The sequence below is a fragment of the Hippopotamus amphibius genome, chromosome 1 (assembly GCF_030028045.1).
Source record: "Hippopotamus amphibius kiboko isolate mHipAmp2 chromosome 1, mHipAmp2.hap2, whole genome shotgun sequence".
In the NCBI taxonomy this organism is placed as follows: domain Eukaryota; kingdom Metazoa; phylum Chordata; class Mammalia; order Artiodactyla; family Hippopotamidae; genus Hippopotamus; species Hippopotamus amphibius.
This window is the reverse complement of record NC_080186.1, coordinates 8,731,515-8,753,535: the sequence shown is the minus strand read 5'-3', so window position 1 is coordinate 8,753,535 and position 22,021 is coordinate 8,731,515. Positions and strand designations below refer to the sequence as shown.

The 22,021-nt window shown below is 52.1% G+C and overlaps 2 protein-coding genes across 12 annotated transcripts; both read right to left on the bottom strand.

Moving 5' to 3' along the window:
- Positions 1-68: 68 nt before the first annotated feature.
- Positions 69-15,033, bottom strand: FBXO6 (F-box protein 6). Of its 10 annotated transcripts, none has more exons than XM_057696350.1 (8): positions 14,783-15,029; positions 12,995-13,122; positions 6,791-7,027; positions 4,375-4,670; positions 2,336-2,462; positions 1,723-1,818; positions 710-845; positions 69-434 (listed from the first exon to the last, which is right to left on the bottom strand). In XM_057696350.1, the coding sequence occupies exons 4-8, from the start codon at positions 4,637-4,639 to the stop codon at positions 165-167; spliced, it is 894 nt and encodes a 297-aa protein (XP_057552333.1). In that variant the 5' UTR covers positions 4,640-4,670; positions 6,791-7,027; positions 12,995-13,122; positions 14,783-15,029; the 3' UTR covers positions 69-164. The 10 variants fall into 10 exon arrangements, with proteins under 10 accessions (XP_057552333.1, XP_057552352.1, XP_057552325.1 ...); XM_057696369.1 differs by having other exon boundaries at positions 14,845-15,029; XM_057696342.1 differs by lacking the exon at positions 14,783-15,029 and adding an exon at positions 14,509-14,626.
- A 1,225-nt stretch (positions 15,034-16,258) lies between these two features.
- FBXO44 (F-box protein 44) lies at positions 16,259-22,019 on the bottom strand. Of its 2 annotated transcripts, XM_057711569.1 has the most exons (6): positions 21,806-22,019; positions 20,648-20,919; positions 18,938-19,064; positions 18,699-18,794; positions 18,455-18,590; positions 16,259-17,398 (listed from the first exon to the last, which is right to left on the bottom strand). In XM_057711569.1, exons 2-6 carry the CDS (start codon positions 20,910-20,912, stop codon positions 17,255-17,257), a joined length of 768 nt encoding a protein of 255 aa, XP_057567552.1. In that variant the 5' UTR covers positions 20,913-20,919; positions 21,806-22,019; the 3' UTR covers positions 16,259-17,254. The 2 variants fall into 2 exon arrangements, with proteins under 2 accessions (XP_057567552.1, XP_057567559.1); XM_057711576.1 differs by lacking the exon at positions 18,699-18,794 and having other exon boundaries at positions 18,967-19,064.
- Positions 22,020-22,021: the final 2 nt, after the last annotated feature.

Sequence of the window (22,021 nt, the reverse complement as noted above, 5' to 3'; positions counted from 1 at the left end):
GGGCTGCTTCTCTACCATAAAGTGCCAAGGACCTTGTACCCCCACCCCTAGACCTGACCCCAGGCTGGTTTGACCAAAAACATTTATTACAGCAACATATCAGAGCTACGTGACAGTCAGTTCACAGACTGGTGGGTTTGCCCCAGGTTGGGTCTCGGGGCCCCCTACAGGCTCACGTCTTGCCTGGAGGGGACCTCTGGCACTCGGCTGGCCCAGAGGGCGGACGGGTGAATGGCTGTCCGATGACAGTCAGCAGGGCATGTGGAGGTGGAGTGGGAGCCCCTGCACGGTCTCGGGCTGAGCCACGGAGGCGGCCGGGTTCCTGCGCATCCTGTGGCTGATGACGATGCTGCTGTTGGTGATGCGGGGCCCGTACCAGCCGGCCCAGAACTGCGTGTCCTTGCCCCCGTGCTGGAAGAGGATGTGGCGCACACCTGGAGGGTAGTCCGAGAAGGTGTGGGAGACCTGTGGGGGAGCGGAGAGGAAGCGACCACCAGGACTGGAGAGGGGACGAGATGGGAGAACTACGGAGCCAGAGAGGGGAAGGTCCTGGTCCCGGCCAGGTCCTGCAGGGGAGAGCCTCCCAGCCAGAAGGCAGGGCCCCAGGCAGAGGACTGGGTGTGTTCCAGGCCCTGGGGCTGCCCTGTATTTCCTGCCGTCCTGGCTTTGGGAGAAGCGGGTGGCGAGGGGCAAGCAGGTGAGGCCTCACCTCCGTCCACTGGGCATCGTTCCACTGCTGGATGGTCACGGGTGGGGGCTCAAAGGAGGCCAGGACGATGTAGTCAGCCGAGGCCAGCTGTACTCGGATGTGGTAGGTGCAACCACAGTCGGCTCTGGCGGCGAACCTGGGGGAGGGCAGGGCTTACAACCGTGCACCCCAACACAGAGTTGGCCCTGGAGGCGGGCAGGCAGCAGGCCCACGAGTTGGAGTGCCGCGTTTCATTTCCCTGCTCTGCCTGCGCGGCCCAGCTGGCTTCAGTGCTCCCTGGGCCCCACTGTGCCCCTCGGGTAAGCAGTCTACTGTGCTGGGCCTCAATGACCCTGTGTGAGAAAGGGGGCAACCCTTTTGGGTGTTCCAGTGAAGATGTCATCATAAAAGACAAAGGCCCTCTACAGAGATAAAGGCCTGGGCTGTCGGATTTGTCGGGAGGGGTGGCCTGTGTGATGGGGGCTGGCACAGAGCTGACCCTCTGGTGAGCCCCACTGCAAACTGCACCCTCCCCAGAGCTCTGTACACATCTCAAACCCCAGCCACCGCCCTCACAGTGGTGGCCCTGGGGCCTGGCTGGCACTGGGGTCCTGCTTCTGCCCTGGGCCAGACCAGAGCCTTGCAAAAGCTCTGGGCACAGGGTGAGAGCTTGGGATAGAGTCGTGGGATGAACAGTGAAAGGGGCAGGGGAGGCAGACAGGCAAGGAGGCATGTGAGTATCTGTGAGGTCCCGGGAGGCTGGGTCCTGGTGTCTTGCTCCAGTGCCTGTTGGTGACAACTCATCTGTAGGCCTCAGTCTCCCCATCTGTAAACTGGGGATAACATCTGCTGACGCAGGGTGGTGGTGGTGGGTGGCCAGGTGAATGAGTAAGTGCTGGGCCTGTCAGTTGGGAGCGGGACAGCCCTGAGGCCTCAGGACACTGCCAGCCTCAGTGGGCACTCCCTAGAGGGGTTCTCAGGAAGAGCAGAGGGAGGGATGCAGAGTGTGGGACTCGGGCATGGGCCCCACTCACCAGTCCTTAACCACGATGTCCGGTCGGAACTTGTCCATTAGCTCCTCCCAGTAGCCCTCGGCTTTGAGGTCTATCAGCTGGGACTTGAGACACATGCTGGGGAACAGAAGGAAAGGCGTACATTCCTAGGCATGGCTTGGACTCAGGGAGGTGGTTCAGGGGGCCCAGCAGCACCTGTGACCGCCGCAGGACGGCCACTGCTGGTGCGGGCTCTAGCTCCTGCCTCCTTGCAGGCCCATGGGGAACATGCGGGGAGCCTGACCCACTTGTGCCTGGGCAGCACTGGTCCCAGTCCTTAGGCCCAGTCTCCCCGGGCCCCAAGAAGGGCGCCTCCGTTAACTGAGGTCCCTAGACCAGGGATTTCCTGTACCACCCCTGACTTACCCTAACCACCCAGTGGGCTCCCAGCCTCCTCAAACTGCTCTCCACCTCTGCTGCCTATTTACCCAGCCACTGAGTTGCCTCCTGTTCCAGGAAGCAGTAGCTGCTGAGCTGGTTTTGGAACCCTCCCTGGAGCTTCACAGGCAGGCCCTCACTTAGGCCTGGGATTTGGGACAGGTGTCTGGACCCTCTTCCCTCCCCACAGCTGCTTTTTTGGTTCAGTCTGTCGTACCCATAGGACGTGACAAAGTACTTCTTGACTTTGGAGTCAGGAAAGTCTGTGCCATGCGTCCCAGGGAGGCTTTCCACCTTCCACTGGTCCCCTCCGTTGGAGTCGATTTTCCAGGACTTCATATCCTCTAGGGAAAACAGAAGCCATAGTGAGATCCCTTGGGTGAATGTTCAGCATGGCCCTCTCCACCTCGTCCTGGGAGAGAGGGGCTAAGGCTGAGATCTCAAGGCCTGCCCCCCATGGCACCTTGAAGCTGCCCTACAAAGCCCCCCGCCCCACATTCCCACCTGTGTCCTCCACATCAGCTCTGATCTGGGACCCTCTGCCTCCTGCTTTTTCCCTGACCAGCTCAACTCCTAACATGAAGCTGGGACAAAAAAAAAAAGTATGACCAGAAATTCTAAACCAACCTTTCCTCACTGCCACGTTGCCCAGGGGCTCTGGAAATACCCAAGTTTCAGTTCTTGAACCATTAAGTTACGAAGGGCCCGTGTGGGTCATTCAGTTCTTAATGGCTAATGTGAGTTCATCCCAACTCAGACCACTTCCTAGACAGCTGGCATTCCCCTGACGTTGACATCCAGGAGGTTAACTATGTAACTGAGACCTGAGGGGGTTTCCTGGTGGGTCATGGGAACCTGCTGTACCCGCTCGGATCCCCTCTGCCCAGGGCAGGAAGGAGGACTGGGGGGCTGGGGATCCTCTGGGTTGGTGGCATGTAGTAACTCCATATTCGTGGAAGGGTCCCCACCAGGTGAGCTTGGCAGGTTTGTAGGCATAAGGCTCTCCTTCCCATCTCCCCCTTCAGACTGAGCTGAGAGGACCTCAGGAAACAGTGCTTCTCTACCCAGGCTTTCCAGAACAATGACCAGGAGAGCTTTTCCAAGTTACTCCTTTGCTCCCTCTACTAGGAGCCCACATCTATTCCCCAGTTGCCCCGGGGGCCCCCCAGTAGAGAACCAGAGGAGGAATTCAGAAATCCAGGGGCTGGACCAGTGCCCAGAGCAGGCCCAGGGGGAGAGCTGAGCAAGGCTGGGTGGCTGGCTCCGCGGGGCTGTGTGAGCTGAGCTGGTAGCCTGGCCCGGCTGGGCAGCTTCTGAGCAGTTTGGGGCAGGCCAGGAGATTGAGTGTCTGGGGCGCTGTCTACGGGGCCTCTGAGAGGGGCCTAAGGGCCTTCAGCAGTCAGGACTGGACCCCAGAAGCTGGGCAGTTCTAGATCTTTGGGCAAGACACTCATCGTGGGGGCCTCAAGCTCCCCATCTATAAAATGGAGCCAAGCTTTCTTATTTGGCTAAATCTTGGGATCTTCACGAGGTAAAGAGAGAAAACAGATGCGAAAGGGATTCTAAGTGTCCAAACTATGCCTCTTAATCAATTGCTGCTGTACCCAAACAGGAAACATGATGCCTGGTACTAAATGAAGGTGCTAAATGATGGGACAAAAAAAATCTCTGGCAAATATATAGGAAAATATAAGCAAAAGAGGAACCTCCAACCATGTGATCATAGTTACATCTGAAATTCCTCATTTTCTTCCTCTGTATCATGGAGTGATGGGAGGATAATGACATTTGTAAGACTTAGACTAGTGAAAGCCCTCCCTCAATGCTAGGCAGCACAGACTGAACTAAAGGGCGTTCATTCAACAAACCTTTCCTGAGCACATGCTATGGGGACACGGGGTGCAGAGTGGCAAGATCTGTCAGGCCCCAGGAACTTGAAATTTGTGGCAGAGAAAAAAACACCCCCCCCCCCCCCGCCAAAACAAGAGATTCAGTAATTATAGGTTATGACCAGTGCTATGAAGGAAGGAAATGGGGGTGACAGGACAGAGGTGGGGAGCACTGTTTTCAGATGGGGGGATCAGGGCACATCTCTGAACTGAGACCTGAAGAATGAGGAGAGGGACCAAGGGAGTGTGACAGGTGTTTGGGGTGGAGGGGTAATAGAACATTCCAGGTAGTGTAGGAACAGCAAGTGCAAAGGCCCTGAGGTTCAGGAAAGGCAGGGAACCAGCCCAGCGGCAGCCCCCAGCCCACCTTCGGCACACGGGTTGCGCAGAAGATTCCTGCGGAGGCTGCACAGAAAGTAGAAGACCTTCCAGTCAGCCACGGGCTGGTCCCAGTCCTTGGTGACGTAGCCCTCACGCAGGCATTTGCGCTTCCAGAGGGTCATGAGGTCGATGAGGTCACGCCAGAGGCTGCAGACCAGGCGGCAGCACAGCAGCAGCTGGCGGGCGGGCAGGTGCGTGAACACCTCCAGAAGGATGCTCTCGGGCAGCTGGTTGATGCTGACCAGGGCCATGGCTGCGCTGGGGTGAGGTGCACGCAGAGGGCTGTGGGGAGCAATGGTGGTCGTGAGCTCTGACCAAGGATGTGGACCCCTCAGGTCCCCAGGGACCTGGGCCAGGGAGCATTTGAGCCCCCTTCCAGTTACATGGTAGACTCTCAAAATACAGAGTGGGCACATTTGAAAGAGTGCAATAAAAACACTGATAAAGTCGTCAGGGACTAATTTTTTAAGAGGCCCCATCCCCCATTAAAAAATTAATTGCTTAATTTTCAGTTGGTGGGCCTGGTGAACTGTAAGATTTTGTAGAGGCCATGCTGTTGTCTGCAAGCTCTGCAAAGGCTCTTGGTGATGTTATTTTAATGCTGTGAATTCACTGTCAGAACATAAAATCTTTACTACATCCACAGACTAGCTCACAACTTAAGTGATGGGTTAGTGCTGAGAAACAAACCTTGTCTCCCCAAATTGCTCATTTTAGCCTGGAAACTGAATGTGATGAAACACCCCATTGAGGAGCTCCCCCAGCGCACGCGCACACACATACACGCACACAGTTCTGGGCTGGGTGTCAGGCCACTCTGAAATGCCCAGAAACTGAAAAGCAGATTGAGGCTGAAGAAGCAAGACTGCTTGCGTTTGAATCCTGGCCTGCGGTGACTAGCTGGGAAGGTAGTCCCCCCCAAAAAAAGGAGGTGGTAACTGTCCCAACCTCAGAAGGGCTGGGAGGACTGAGTTGGTACAAGCAAAGCATTTAGCACGGGCTGGTTGAGAAGTGCTCCCCAGCACCTTAACCACACTCCTAGCATTAGAGCAAAACCAGTCTCCGGTAACTGCAGGGTTACCGGCCCCCAGGAACGTTTCCCCTTCAACATCTGAATTGCACAGCGTTTTGGGAAAATTACAGTGCCACCACCTTGGCCTGAATCTTGTCTGGGGGGATCCTGGTTATCCAGCTGTCTGAGGGGATTCCCTCAGGTGGGTGAGGGTGGGCCTGTAGCCACTGTCGCTCAAGATGGCTTGAGCAGATGGGCTTTATCTGCTTACTGGATTGGGGAGGGAATATTCTCCTCCCAGATGCAGGAACACTGGGGAGACTTTTCATTTTCCATTGCAACTTGGCCAAGGGAGCAGTTGTTAACCTAAAATAATAGAACAGCCAGATATCTTACCAGCAAAACAGATTTATTTGGGAGTGGCAAAGAATTGCAATTTGGGACATGCAACTGGTGAACCACTTGCAAGTCCCATTAAGCAAAGGAGAGGAAATTCTTTTATAGAAGAGATGGGGAAGTTGGGAGGGACTTTTATAAATAAAAAGTCCGCTGTAGGAAACTGGGAGTTCCAAATATAGTGACTTTTCAATGGCTGAGTTGTGACAGTCTCCCATTAGCTAAGCTGTTGCCAGGAAAGGAGAAAATCTTTCTTCCTCCTGCTGGCGCTAGTAGTGTTACTTCCTGCCAGAGATCTCTATTGATTCTTCCTGTCGAGATCTGTATTGACTGTCAAGTACTCCCCTTTCTGGCCTCCCAACTCCATTTTAGTGAGGTTTCCCTTTATTAATTTTCACATTTCCCCCTTTTGATCAAGATCTTTCTTCAAAAGCATCACTGATCAAGAGTCAGGATTTTTGTTTGTTTCTTTTTTTAACCAGCATTCAGTGGCCTTTTGTCCCTCAATGCCAGGAAGAATCTTTCCTGGGTGTCCTGTTCCATGTCAGAGGGAAAGTGCACAGATTGGAAACCTATGGTATGGTCACATTTGAGTAACAAGGAGGGATAGGAGGGAAACCTCTCAGGAATTTCCCATCTAAAAGTCTGTATCTTAGAATAGTGAATACAGCAAGTGCACACTCAAAAGTGAAGGAATTAAATGAGAATTCTGGAATGACACAGTGTAGGAATAAACATGGAGTAATTAATGTGTTTTTAATGAGTACTGTTATCTCAAAAGAAATTGTTTGGAATCAGATGTTTTACTAATAATACAGACTGTAGGTTGCAAATTCAGAGACTGAATTTGGATAAGAATCCAGAGTCAGTTTTATAGTCTAGATGAAAGAAAGACACTTCTATGAATTCTAATCCTTCTAACAGGCCTTGTCTAGACATCTTGGGCAAGCTGTCTCATCAGATGTCGTCTGCTTCAATTCTGGGAAATCTTTACCTTCAGGTCCCAAGATGGTGTGCAGGTCCAGTCAGGGTCTGGTGCTTTCTTTAGATGTGTCACATGAATCCAGGAATCTGTTCTCTGGAGTTTGGTGGCACAAGGGTAGGTTAGCAGTACCCGGTGGGGCCTTTCTAGTGAGGTTGAAGAGAGTCCTTCTCAACGTGTCTTTTCCAACAGATGAAATCTCCAGGTTGAAAGGTGTGATGCTTAAGGTCTTTATCTCCCAAGAGTGCACTATGAAGAAGATTGCTCTATCAGAGCATTGTTATTTTGAATAGAAGCAATTAGGCCTTTATAATATTAAAATCTCCTTTTATCAGCTGTGGATCAAAAGTGGGTGGGCCAAGGAATACCAGGGTCCCGTGACTACTTCAAAGGGTGAGAGTTTGAGTTCTGAAAGGGGTGGATCTGAGATTTAGAAGGACCAATGGCAATGGCTTTTTGGGGGAGGGTCTCTGAATTTTGCCATTAGGTCTTAATAGTGCCACTAGTACACTTGATTAACTCTGAGGATTGAGGATAGTAAGCACAGTGAAAATGTTGTAAAACCAGTTAAAGAGCACAAACTCGTCAAAGCACCTGACTAGTAAAATGGGTTCCTTGATCACTGTGACGTTCAAGAGGGGTTCCCCAGGTAGGGATAATCTTTTCTCACAAAATTGTAGCCACAGAAGAAGCAGTGGCCGTCTGCAAGAGAGGGCTTCAGTCTAATGAGAAAACATACAGACCATGTATAAAATATATTTATACCCATGAGATGGGGATAGCTATATGATATCCATCTACCAAACTTTTTTTTAAAATGGAATATAGCTGATTTACAATGTTGTGTTAGTGTCAGTGTACATCGAAGTGAATCAGTTATACGTATATGTATATCCACTCTTTTTTAGATTCTTTTCCCATATAGGTCATTAGAGAGTACTGAGTAGAGTTCCCTGTACTATACAGTAGCTCCTTATTAGTTATCTATTTTATATACAGTAGTGTATAGCTGTCAATCCCAATCTCCCAATTTATCCCTCCCCCCCTTTCCCCCCTCCATCTACCAAACTTTGAATGGCCCAACAGGCTATTCAGTGTGTCTGGGAGCAGTGCAAACAGGTTTCCCTGGATTGTATTTTGGAAAGGTGGGACAAGAAGGTAGGTATTCTTTGTGGCCTCATTAATATTTCCCACCAACACTGATTCATGAATGCTATCATTTTGTCACTAGACCAACAGTACAATGCATGGACAGTGGTGAGGAGTGGGAATCAGACTTTCTGGTAGGACTAGTTTGTTATTTGGACCAAACCAGAGTCTTCTGTTTCTACTGAACCAACTGTTCCTAGATCTCCAATATTGTGTTTCCTTTTCTGGGGCATTGGGCATTTCTACTCAATTTTTCTAGATTGTTATCTTGGGGAGCATCCCTTTGGATCATGACAGAGGTTTGGTCATTGGTTCCTTCAAGGGCAGCCTGTTGGGTAATTAAGCCATAGGAAAAGGAGTTGCTTCAACAACATCAAAAGGAGTTGCAATAGCATACCTAGCACAATATTGACCACTTTCTCCCTTTAACTAAGAACCATCAGTAAACTATGAAACATCTGCATTGGTTAGAGGAGTCCCTCTAAATTACTACATGGAGTCAAAGGGTGACCAGTGGGACTTCCCTGGTGGTGCAGCGGTTAAGAATCCACCTGCCAATGCAGGGGACATGGGTTCAATCCCTGGCCTGGGAAGAGCCTACATGCTGCGGAGCAACTAAGCCTGTGAGCCAAAACTACTGAGCCTGTGCTCTAGAGCCTGTCATCCACAACTATTGAGCCTGTGTGCCACAACTACTGAAGCCCGTGTGCCCAGAGCCTGTGCTCCGCAACAAGAGAAACTATCGCAATGAGAAGCCCACACACCACAACAAAGAGTAGCCCCCATTTGCCACAACTGGAGAAAGACCATGCACAGCAATGAAGACCCAATGTAGCCAAAAAAATAATAAATAAATAAATAAATAAATTTTTATAAGGGTGACCAGTAAGGGTCAGGCAGTGGTCAGGGGTTTCATCAGTGAAGGAGGGGAGAAGAGTAGCAGGGCTGAGGTTAGCACAGTGTGAAAGTTATGTGAGGAGCAGTTAACAAAGAAGTGAGGCAACTGACTGAAAAGTGTTGAATGGATGAGAACTTAGGAGGGCTTCCACGGCATGGGGTACAAAGATGGTTAAAGGGATCCCGTGATTGTCTCTTCAGTGGCCTTAACCAGAAGGGCAGTGGAAGGAATGGCTCTGAGGCTAAGGGGGATATCCCCGTGTCACAGGGTCCAGCTGTTGGCTACAATACCCTACAGGTCATTGATGGTCCTCATGTTTTTGGGTGAGTGCTCCAAGGACATTCCCTGCCTTCTCACATACAAGAGGGAAAAGGGAAGCTGGTAATTAGAATGTCCAAGGGCAGATGGTCTCATTAAGCTTTTCTTTAAGTCTTCGTCACCTTGATCTCTCCAATTAACGGGGTCAGATTTGCTGGTTTTTAATAAAGCGTGTAGGGGCCGCGCCATAAGAGAGAAATTAGGATCTGATTTCAACAGTAGCCAGATACCTCCAGAAAACCTTGTAATTGGAGCTTAGTTTTTGATTTTGGGAAGTTCAGGATGTCATGGAGCCTACCTGAATCCAAATGTAGGCCCTGTTCTGAGATCAGGAGCTCTAAATATCGAACCTGAGTTTGAACAAAGTGCAATTTTTCTTTGGAGACTTTATGTCCCTTTAAGGCCAAACATTTTAGCGGGTGGATGCTGTCTTCCTGTGAGGATGTTTGAGAAAGAGCACAGACGCAAATCATCTATGTATGGTAACAAAGCAGAATTTGTAGAAAACTCCATCATCCAAATCAGCTTTCAAGATTTGTGAAAAGCAAGAAGGTCTTTCTGTGAAACCCTGGGGCATTACTGTACAGGTATATTGTTGTCTGTCCCAGGTGAAGGCAAAAAGATATTGGACTTATCAACTAGAATATTGGAAAACACACTGCATAGATCAGCCACAGTGGAAAAACCTGCTTCCAGTGGGAATGGATGCCAGTAGCATGTAGAGTGTTGAGAGATAACCATGTTTATTGCTCAGAAGTCCTGGACAAACCTCCATCCTCAGCCCTTGCGTTTTCTCACAGGTATAATAGGTGTACTACAGGGACTAGTGCAAGGGCTGATGAGGCCCTGAGTCTCGAAATCTATTATGGGCTTTATACCTTGAAGGACTTCTTTACTTATAGTGTATTGATTAATTCTGAAGAGAGTTTAGAGAGACCTATTTGAATCTTAATGGGAGGTACACTATGAATTTTGCCAGTATCAGTGGGAGATTTGGCCCTTAAAGGATGGTAGTTGATTCAACAGGGACAATCAGTGTTTCCAGAATCAGCCCCAGTAGTGTCAGAAACAGAATAAAAGCTGTCTTTTAATTTACCTGCTTGGCTATTTGATGGCTACTGTCAATTTCTAGAATTATTCCCGCCTTTTGGGAGAAAGAAATCCCGGTGTAACACTCTTCCAAGAAGTCTTGGCCTAATAAATGAATGGAGGCAGAGGAACTAAGGAGAAAGAGCATGTGTCTCTCAAACGGCCTAAACAGGAGAGAAGCGTTTCAGAGACGGGAACCTGTTGAGGATGTTAGAGCTCCCCTCTACTTGACCTGTATCAGTGCTCTGCCACGGGGTTGGGCACAGAGAGTGTGGCTCGGCTGTCAATAAGGACAGAGATTCCTTTCCAATCTGGAGAGTTGTGTCTTCTAGCTGATTAACAGTGGGGATTGCAAAGAGCCCCTGTAGTTCCTCGGAACCCCCTCACTGGGCATTAGGAGGACGTTGGAAAGGCTGATGAGTGGGCTGAAAACTCCTGAAATGCTTAAATTTGTAACAGTCTTTTTTCCGATGCCCTGGCTCTTTGCAATAGTAGAAACTAGAAGGTTTTTGGTTTTGCTTAGGGACCTTCGTTTGCCAGAGTGCAAGATTAAGAATTTTACTGGCCCTTCTTTTTGGTGACTCATCTAGGGTGCAAGCGAGCTGATTTGCCAAAATGAATCTAGAGTGGACATAGTTTCCCACAGTCCATCCTGGTTCTTTTAACTAAAAGAAAAAGATCCTGGTTCAGCCCCTTAATAAACATCGAGGTAACAGTTACCCTAGTGGAGTCAACGTATGAAGGAAGACCAGAGTTTTCTTTCAAAATAAACTGAAGTCGATTAGGATAGTCAAGAACAGATTCATCAGATTCTTGTACACAAGGCTGAGTTTTGTTCCAATCAACAGGCTTAGGAAAGGCTACTGTAATCGCTCAGTGGAGGTTTTCAACGAGTGTTCTAGCCTCCTGCCAAAGTCAGGGGTTTGCTCTTCTAAATCCCCTCCAGAATGTTCCCATGGGGCTAGTTTCATCCAGTGTCTGCTTGACCCTTACCAACAAGCATGTGGACTAAGCGATATAAATCTGAGAAACCAGACTGCAGGTTTGAACAACTATGTTAAAATCTTCAGCAAACTTACAGGGGTCCTCAGTTACTTTAGGAAACTATGGCTCACAATTTGGCCTAGTCCAGGGAACATAAATAATTTGCGGTTTATTTCAACCCTCAGAAGATTAACTTTAAGCAGCAGGTTCTGACAGGTTCAGAGGAGGTAGCAGGGAGAGTCAGCAGAGCTGTACAGAGGGACTTCCCTGGTGGCGCAGTGGTTAAGAATCCACCTGCCAATGCAGGAGACATGGGTTTGATCCCTGGTCCAGGAAGATCCCACATGCCTCAGAGCAACTAAGCCCGAGTGCCACAACTACTGAGCCTGCTCTCTAGAGCCTGTGAGCCACAACTACTGAGCCCAGACGCTGCAACTATTGAAGTCTGCGTGCCTAGAGGCCATGCTCTGCAATGAGAGAAGCCACCACAATGAGAAGCCCTTGCAACCCAAGGAAGAACAGCCCCCAGTCTCCACAACTAGAGAAAGCCCGCGCACAGCAATGAAGACCCAATGCATCCAAAATAAATAAATAAATAGCTTTTTTTTTTAAATCTTAAGAAAAAAAGAAAAGAGCTACAGGGGAAAACGGAAGTTCAGTGAGAGAATGGGGAGGTGCAGAAGGAAAGGAAGATGGCACCTGGGATGGGCTTGAGCACAAGAAGACCACCAGCATCCAGAGACAACTAAGAAGCGGTAGGGGAAAAAAGAGACCTCAGAAGCCATTTTGTCTTTCTTTAATGTTTTATTTGCCTCAGCTACTTTAAAAATTGTATATTGCAAAGAGGCAATTTCAGACTCCTGATATGTCTTGGAAGCCTTAAATACCAATCAAAATAGATGTCCAGGACTTCCCTGGTGGTGCAGTGGTTAAGAATCTGCCTGCCAATCCAGGGGACATGGGTTTGATCCCTGGTCTGGGAAGATCCCACATGCCGTGAAGCAATTAAGCCCGTGCACCACAAGTACTGAGCCTGTGCTTTAGAGCCTACGAGCCACAACTACTGAAGCCCAAGTGCCTAGAGTAACAAGAGACGCCACTGCAATAAGAAGCTCGCACACTGCAATGAAGAGCAGCCCCCACTCACTGCAACTAGAGAAAGCCTATGGGCAGCAACAAAGACCCAACACAACCAATAAATAAATAAATACACAAATAAATATATTTATTAAAAAAATAGGTGTCCAATTCAGTTTTGACAAGTGCAGATCTGTGGCTGTCTAACACAATTTTTAGAAAGGAAGTTTGGGGAGCTCAAAAATTCCCCATATTGCTCATTGATATTCTAAATTACACTTGCTTCAGTTGGTCCATTTAGTTAAAAATGCATATGAGGTGAGACGGCAGTTTTTAAACATAAAATTGCCCAGGGTCCCTGAACGGGGCGGGGGAGACATACCCTCAAAACATTTAGATAACCGGGATCCCATTTTTCAGGGGTTTTTCTCGAGCAAAAGAATCATTCTTAAACAGCCCACAGGCCAAATATCAGCACAGTTTCAACAGGAATAGCCTGGTTCCAAAAGCAGTCAGACTGAAAGCTAGCACAGTTCCAGCTGGAACAGCCTGATTTCAAGAGAGTGAGGCCAAAGTGTTAACCAAGTGCTCACAAATAAGGCCTTCACAAAAAAGGAGGAAGCCTTCAAACATCCCAAATAAACCCTGGAGAGCTTGCAAACGCAAAAAGAGCGGAGCTCGGATCCAGGAGAAAAACTTACCCTCAAACTGCAAGGTTGGCAAGAAAGCAGTGGGCTCTGTGGGTACCAGCAGCTGTTTGCTCACCAGCCTCGGAGTTGTTTAAGGGGGTCTTCTCTGGATCTCCGTGAAACCTCCGTGTAATGTTAACCTAAAACCATAAAACAGCCATTTATTTTACTAGCAAAACAGGTTTATTTGGGAGCAGCATAGACTGCAATGCAGGATACGCAATTACGGGGAACCACTTACAACTCCTGCTAAGCAAAGGAGAGGGGACTCTTTATAGAGAAGGGAAGGTCAGGTGGGTTGTTATAAACAATATGCACATTGGAAGACACCAGGGAGTTGAAAGTATAATGAGTTGTCATTGGTTGAGTTGTGACAGTCTCTCATTGGTTGAGCTGTTGCCAGGCAAGGAGAAAATCTTTTTTCCTTCCTGCTGCCGGAAACTTCCGGCCAGCGATGTCAAGTATGCCTCTTGATGTTGGGACTTTATTGACTGTAAAGTGTTCCTCCTCCTCATTTCCTGACTCCACTTTTGTGAGGTTTCCCTTTATTACTTTTCACACAGTGCATAGTCTTCTCAACGCTTTCATCCCACACACTCTGGCACCCTGCCCAGGGAGAAAGGAAAAAAACAAAACAAAACAAAACAAACAAACCACAACACAACCAGATAAATAAGGTACTTGTAGCTTGTGGAAAGTGCTATGATGGAAAAATATTCCACGCGGCCAGCCAGGTCTTCCCGTTTCTCAGGAGGAATTTTAAACATTTTTTAAAAACATGAAAGCTGTCCATTTTTAAATGTTGGCAACTGCTAAACGCATTGTTTAGGCCAAATAAAAGTCCCTGGTCTCCAAGTTAGAGGCGTCTTAGCTACAAACACCTCCTCAACCTGCCGTCCAGTCTGGTCTTTGGTTCTGGCTGCATGTTATCACTGGACCCCACCCCCAAAGCCTGACTGCAGAGCGTTGGAGGGGCTGAAGGTCATCCTGGAGCACTCTGCGGTGGAAACGTCTACATCAGCCCTAAGAAGACGCCTCGCATCGATTGGGCTTCCCAGGCACCAGGCCCGGAGCCACGCGCTGGCCTTTTCTCCACAGACCCTCCCAACAACCCTCCGAGACACTGTTACTAAGCCCATTTCCGAAAGCAGAAACACACGCCTGGGGAAGTGAGGCCCCCGTCCCAGGCCCCGCGGGCGTGACGGTGCCCAGAGCTCCTAGACTTGTCCCCTGGCCGGAGTGCTGCACGCGAAGTGAGGCAGGAGTGGCCGCGGACGCCGAGGATGCGCGGGGACGACCAGGCCCAGGGGCGAGGGAGTCCGCGCAGCCGCGGCCAAACCCTGGAGACCGCCCGCGGCCCCGCCCCGCCCCCGCCCCGCGCCCGGAAGCGGCTCCCCCCTCACCCCTCCCCCCGCAGCTGCTGGCCTCCCGGCCGTCCCGAAACTGCGTCCTCGAGCTCGGTTAACGTCCCGGCGACCCCCACAGCCGGACATCCAAGCCCCCTCCCGCGCCCTTCGCCCCCCTACCCGTCCCCCGGCTGGCTGAGACCCGGGCGCGGGGCGGGGCGCTCGGCGCGACGGGAGCCCGGGGTCGGCCTGGAGCCTGCAGCCTCGGCGGCGCCGGCAGCTCTCACCCCGCCCCGCGCCTGCGTCACGCGCCGCGCTCCGGCCGCCTCCCTCACGCCCCCGGCCGGCTGCTCCCGCGACCTCCCCCGGCCCCACGCCGGGACCCCTTCCCCGGCCGCGAGCGAAGCAGTCTTGGGGTCCTCGGGTCCGCGGACGCGTCAGGGGCGCTCCTGACCTCGTCTCCCGGACCGCCTCCTTTCTTCCCAGACGGTGGACGGCTCAGCAGCGGGGACCCACCTAACGTCTGCTTCCTCCTCCCGGAAGCCGGAGCCTCGTTCTGACCTAGCCCTTCCCCTGCGGGGGCCACTACTTAGACCTCTCGTCCAGTTCCCCGGACGCAGGGAGGGCGGTGAGGCCAGCCCACGGCCCTGGACCGATGGGCCGCCGCCTGGAGGGTGACCGCTGAAACTCTGGCCCTGAGCCTGGCTTCTGCCGTCCTTAGGGCGTGACCTCGGGCAGTCCTCAGTTCAAAGGTAAAAACCGCTCTGTGTTTTTGCTGCAATTAAGTTCATTAGTTCTTCCCTTCCTTCAGCAAATAATTATCAAACACCGACTTCAGGCAACCACAAAGGGCTGTGCAGGCTGTGCACTGCCCGAGGGTGCCTTATCCAGGCCACGTGGTTAACTCGGGGCTGCCTCTTCTCCAAGGAAGAGTGCCTTTTGCTAACTTGCCATCCAGTTGGTGGGTGCTGGTCCTGAGACAGGCTGGGACCTGGGACCTTTTGCTGCAGTGCTTGCACCTGGACAAACAGCTCCTTGAGCAGTAAACTATAAGGAAACGATAATGGACTAAAAATAACTGCGTACCTGCGCAGTGAAGGCAAATTATGGACAACAAGATACAAAAAGACCAAAAACCCAACTGCCACTTCCAAAGAGCCCAAAAGCAGGGCATTGGGAGCAAAAGCAGAGTACCGCACGTGCCCCCTGCACACACCACCACCAAAGGGGTGGGCAGACCACCTAAGCCACCCCTCCAGCCTGACCCCTGGACATACCCCTACCCTCACCCCATATAAGGAACCAGCTCGCCCCCCCCCCCCCCCCCCAGGCAGGCAGGCAAGGGCACCAGAGCACCTGCTGCTTGATTTCACTCCCTCTTGCTGCAGCAGGGGCCCCAATAAAGCCTTATCTGAATTTCTTATCTGGCCTCTTATCAGTTTCTCTTGACTAAGGAGGCCAAGAACTTTGGTCGTTAATAGTTCCTGCCCTGGTTGAGGCCCTAATCCAGCTCACTGCTGTGAGGATAATGCAATTTAACAGTACTTATTGAGCACCTACTGTGTGCCAGGCACCATTATAAATTCTTTGGTTTCATCTATTGTCAGTAAAGCTCTGGGCAGTGAAAACAACACCAGTAAGTAGTGCCTGGGATGGCAAGAGCTGCCCAAGATATTTGCACACTTTGCCCACAGCCTGCAGCCAGGCCTCCAGAGGAAGCTGGCAGTACCAGAGGGCTGCCGGGTGTGAGATCTCTGCAGCTCGTCCAGGAGTCTGCCCCAGGACCTTCACTTTTCAAAGTCTGGCTCCTGAAATGTCAACCCCTCTCTGTACCTTGGACAGAGCCATACAAGTTGCAGCTTCTGCAGGCCAAGGGCAGGACCTCTCATGAAGTTTGCCTTTCCCCCCAGAAAGCACAGGGCACCACAGGTTGGGCTGGGAACACCTTTTATTTTGGCCACATGCACCAGGGGTAAGATCAGAGCACCTCTCTTTCCAGAAGAAGGGAGAGGCAGGAACGTGGTCAGACAGGGTGGGGAGGTCCTGGGAATGGCAGTTTCAAGGGTAGGGTGGGGGCTTGGAATGCTCTCCAAGCCACAGAGTGCCTGGCCTAGGCATGGAGGTGGACCAGTGGTCCTTGAAAACCCCCATCCCACTCATCCAGGGCTCTACATCCCAACTCTCAGGGCCCAATCCTGCCCCCTACCTGCCCTGGGTTATCATGCACAGGATTCCAGGGGGGTCCTTTGGAGAGCCCTGCCCTCACTTAATAGCCATGTGGCTTCTGGGGCTTCACTGATACTGAAGACAGTCCAGACTTGGCTGGGACTCCACCCCACCTGGGCCCGCCTATCTCAAACCAGGCCTGAGCGTCTGGGCCAAAGCCATCTCTCTGAGCAGGCGGTCAGAGCGAGAAAGCGTGGGAGTGGCAGAGAATGGGGCAGAGGATGGGCCAGCAGAGCCATCCTTCCACTCCCAGACCTGTCTGAGCTACATCACCGCCCAGCACCTGTACTATGTAGGGCAGCCACAGGCTTGCCAGATGCCTGAACCCAGCTCTGAGGGTCCTCAAAGAAGACAGTGAGAAATGGCCCAGGAAGGGAAGGTAGCCACACGGATCTAGGTTACCAGCAGATCTTGGAGACCCTCCCTCAGCGGTGTCTGGGGGAAGAGCCTGGGGGAACGCCCTGCACCTCCCTAACCTCAGGGACCCCATCATTCAGGTTGAGACCTCCAGCAGAGAGCTAGCTACCCATAACACATGAAGGCTGTGCAAACTAAGAAACTCCACAAGGAGGCAACTGGGGGGGACAAGGATGAACCAGGAAGTCTGGGAGAGCCTGGCTTCTACCTCCCCTTCCCAAGCCCAGCCCATCTCTGACAGCAGTGTATCAGATGGGGTTAGGTGGCTGGGGGCTTGGGGGTGTCATGGAAGCGGGGGCCCGATGGTGATGCTGCTGTTGGTAACCCTCGGGCCGTACCAGCCGGCCCAGTAGTGAGTGTCCACGCCGCCGTGCTGAAACCAGATGTAGCGGACGCCGGGCGGATAGTTGGAGAACGTGTGGGAGACCTGGGGAGGGGGAGCAGGTGGAGGGAAGGAGAGCAGTCAGGGGAGTTGACCCTGAGGGTGGCACTGCCTGAGGGGATGAGGGACTGGGATGGGCTGAGGTCTTAGTGCTCAACCCAGAGTCAGCAGAATGGAATTCTAGTCCTCCCTCTGGTTTTGGGCAGACCACCCCCCCCCCCCCCCCCCCCGTCTATGCCGCCTCAGTCTGTAAACTGGAGCAAAATCCTGCTGGGTCCACTCCATGGAATTATCTAAGTGCAGCTCAAAGGAGCTGAAGGAAGCTTTGCAAGCTGCCAAAGAATGTGCAATACAGTCGTCACCACTGAACACACGTGGCTATTTAAGTTAAAATTCATTAAAGTTAAAAATTCATTTCCCCAGTTGCACTATGAACTGGCTCTTATTAAGTTTTCAATGGTCACTTGTGGCTGTTGGCTACCAAACCCGACAGGGCTGAGAGATCATTTCTCTCTCTTTTTAATTTTTTTGGCTGCACTGCATGGCTTGCAGGATCTTGGTTCTCCAACCAGGGATTGAACCTGGGGCCATGGCAGTGAAAGCGCTGAGTCCAAACCACTGGACTGCCAGGGAATCCCAGAGAGACCATTTCCATCACTGCAGAAAGTTCTGTTGGAGAGCACTAGATGAGGAGTCGGCAAACTATGGTCTAGGGGCCCACTACCTGCTTTTGTAAATAAAGTTTTATTGGGACACAGTCATGCCCATTTGCTTGTTTTCACAGCACAATGGCAGAGCTGATGAGCTGCGTAGTTGTGACACAGTAGAGCCTGCAAAACTTAAGCTATTTGTATCTGGCCTTTAAAGAAAAAGTTCATTGAACCCTGACCTAGATAATGGTAATAACTGATATTAGTAATTAATAATAGTCAAATCTTTCTGAACATGGCTTTACCAGCATCATTTCACTGCTATCTTTGAGAGCTCAGAGCAGCCAAAGGCCAGGTAAGAAGCAGCAGAACTGGGATCTGAACTCAGGCCTGTCTGACTGCAGTCTCAGCCTTGGACAGTGTGCCCCTGTCCCCTTCCCGGCTCACACACCTCCCTCCACTTGGCATCGCTCTTCTGCTGGATCGTTACTGGGTCTGGCTGGAACGTCCCCAGAGGCGCATGCGCTGACGACAGGAGCTGAACACACAGTTGGTACTTGGACCCGCAGTCTGGCTTGGCTGCGAACCTGCAGGCAGAGGGGGGGCCCGTCAGGGCCTTGGAGATGGGGGGCAGGGTGTGGGTGGGGCACCTGAGTGGCAGGGCGCCCCCCCAAACCCTTGCCCCAGGCACTCACCAGTCCTTGACCTCGATGTCCGGCCGTGTGGTGTCCATCAGCTCCTCCCAATACCCTTCAGCCTTGAGGTCCACCACCTGGGACTTGAGGCAGGTGCTGGGGGTGGGTGGAGGGGTGGGAGGGGCTGGGGCTCACCACTAGGGCACTGGGGGTCTAGGAATGCCCTTCCCAGAGCAGAAGAGACCCCCAAGGTGCAGTGACTTGGACTTTCCCCCACCCTGAGACCCCTTGGATCTTACTAATAAGAAGTCACGAAGTATTTCTTGACCTGGTCATTGGGGAATTCCTTCCTCTGGTCTCCAGAGAGATCCTCCACCTTCCACTCATCGCCTCCATTCACGTCCAGGCTCCAGAACTCAAACCCTTCTGATGGGAAAGCAGAGTTCACGTTAAAGGGAAGCCCCCCAGCGGTCACCTCCCAAGTGTCCCCTTGCTCCTGGCATCTCTCCCTGGATTTCAGCAGCAGCCCTCAAGCCTGGTGCTGGGGAACCCTGCACATCAACAGTGCCTGCCTTGTATTAGGTGCTGCCTGTGTGCCAGGCACCATGGTAACTGATTTCTACTGGGCATCCTGATGATGGGAATGACCAGACTACTTCTGTGATGGAAGGCACTGATGCTGGCCAGACAGATCTGGGTCTAGTCCCAGCTCTACCAGTACTGTGCTCTGTGACCTTAGACAAGCTGCTTTCTCTCTCTGAGCCTTGGTTTTGTCCTCCAAGGCAAACTGGGGTGAAGAACAGGGGCTGGCAAACTTTTTCCATACAGGGTCAAAAAACACTTTAGGGGCTTCCCAGGTGGCGCAGTGGTTGAGAATCCGCCTGCCAATGCAGGGGACACAGGTTCGATCCCTGCTCCAGGAAGATCCCACATGCCGTGGAGCAACTAAGCCCGTGTGCCACAACTATTGAGCCTGCGCTTTGGAGCCTGTGAGCCACAACTATTGAGCCCATGTGTTGCAACTACTGAAGCCCACGCGCCTAGAGCCCGTGCTCCACAACAAGAGAAGCCACGGCAATGAGAAGCCCACGCACCACAACGAAGAGTGGCCCCCGCTCACTGCAACTAAAAAGCCCACACACAGCAAGGAAGACCCAACACAGCCAATAAAATAAATAAATAAATAAATAATAAATTTATTTTAAAAAACCACTTTAGGTGGTGTGGGCTACATATTGACTCTATCATGTAGTGTTTATTATTTAATAACCCTTTAAAACCATAAAAACTATCCTTAGTTTCTGGGCCAGATTTGACTTATGGACCCTAGTATGTCAGCATGCTGGTCAAGAACATGGCTGTTGGGGAGTCCAGTGAGGCAGGCATCTGAAAGCTCTGGACAGCTTGGAGTTGTTTTATTATTATTTCACTCCAGAATGTGGCCACATAATGAAGAGATTCCCATCCCATCCCAGTGTCTAGTTAATCAGTTACAACACAGCAAGGGAAAATGGGTCTCTGGATGACTGCAGAAGTCTTGTTTTACCTGTTGTTGGAATGTGCTGGAAAGAAGACTAGACCGCTCATTCTCTTGTAAGCAAAGCCCCCTTTGTTCTCTGGGATAGTCCTAGTAGGCCTAGTCCTGGTGTCTGGGAACCAGACCAAGAAAATATGGCTCTGACTTCCTGGTCTTGTGTCTTGGGCACAATTAGTTCCAACTGGTCAACGTTCCCTCTCCTAGGAAAAGTCACTGGGGAGATAACCTTCAGAGCGGAATAAGAAATGCCACTCTCGGCCTCAGTTTGCCCATCTGAAAAATGGGTGCCTACCAGTACCCACTTCTTAGGATTATTGTAAAAGGATGAAAGGAATTAACACCCCTCCCCCCCACCAAGTGCCTGGCTCGCTCATAGTAAGTGCTTAATGATTGTTAGCTGGTATAACGACAGTGTGTGTGTGTGTGTGTGTGTGTGTGTTTGGGGGCACGTCAGACCCAGTGTGAACCCCACCTTCGGCACACGGGTTATGCAGGAGGTTCCTGCGGAGGCTGCGGAGGAAGTAGAAGACCTTCCAATCGGCCACAGGCTGGTCCCAGTCCTCAGTGATGAAGCCCTCACGCACGCATTTGCGCTTCCAGAGGGTAACGAGGTCGATGAGGTCTCGCCAGAGGCTGCAGACCAGGCGGCAGCGCAGCAGCAGCTGGCGGGCGGGCACATGGGTGAACAACTCCAGCAGGATGTTCTCCGGCAGCTCGTTGATGTTCCCCACCGCCATGGCTCTCCTGCGGTTTTTGAAAAGCTACACTGCAGACCTGGCCTTCTCCCCAGGACCCGGTACTCCCGGCACCCTGTGGTGGTGGAGGTTCCCCTCCCAGTCCTGCCACTAACTATCTCAAGAAAGTCACGGACCTCTCTGAGCCTCAGTTTCCTCCTCTGTAAAGTGGGGCCAGGAAAAGTACTTACCTCCTGAGGAGGGTTCAAGGAGCCTGGGACACAGCAGAAGCTCAGTAAAAGGTGAGCTGTGATTTTTTTTACTGGCGCCTCACAATAGCCCCTAAGGAAGGCTAAGGAGGCAGAAGAGGTGGCAGGATCTGCCCAAGGTCACTCAGACAGGAGCAGCGGAGAAAGGAGCATGAGCTCTTTGGTGTGGAAATAACAATTCACAGCCCCGCAGCCTGTCTGGTACTTTCTGCATTCTCTCTCTCATCCTCAGAACGGAGGAGGGGAAGATATTGGGGGAAGGAATAACTATCATCGTCTCCGACCGAGGTCCAAAGGGCTCTAGCTACTTTTTGGAGAGGAGGAAATGATCTGACTGGCTGGGACTGGAGAAGGGGTGGGCGATGGGGAGCGGCCCTTCCTATACCCCCGCCCCCACCCCCGTGGCTGGGCTTCAGCCCCAGGTGCCCCCGCGTGCCTTCGACTTCCCATCCCTCCTTGGGGTTTGCAAATGTCCCCCAAAGTCTAGGCCGGATCCCTGCGCACCGATGGCGACCCCAGCCCGGGTTTCGGCTCGTGCAGCCGCTCGAGGCCGCGCCGCGCAACCCCGCGGGCTGGGCCTGGTCCGCGCCGGGCCTCCCTCGGCGCACTGCGGCGGGGCCCGGAACCGCCGAGCCCGCCCGCCCGGGCCCCGCACCCCGCGACCCCGCGCCCGCTCCCGCAGGTCACCTGCGCTCTGCCGCCGCTGTGCGATCCGCTCGGCTGCAGGGGCGGAGCCGGCCTCGGCCTGCGGTCGCCGGTGGGTGTGGCCCCGCCCCGGCCCCGCCTCCACGGCCGGCTCCGGGCCCGGCAGCGCAGCGAGCGCCCTGCGTGGGGGAGCCCCCCACGGATGAAGGAAAATTACCTGGGGCGGGGCGGGGCCGTGCCGGGAGGAGCCGCTACCCC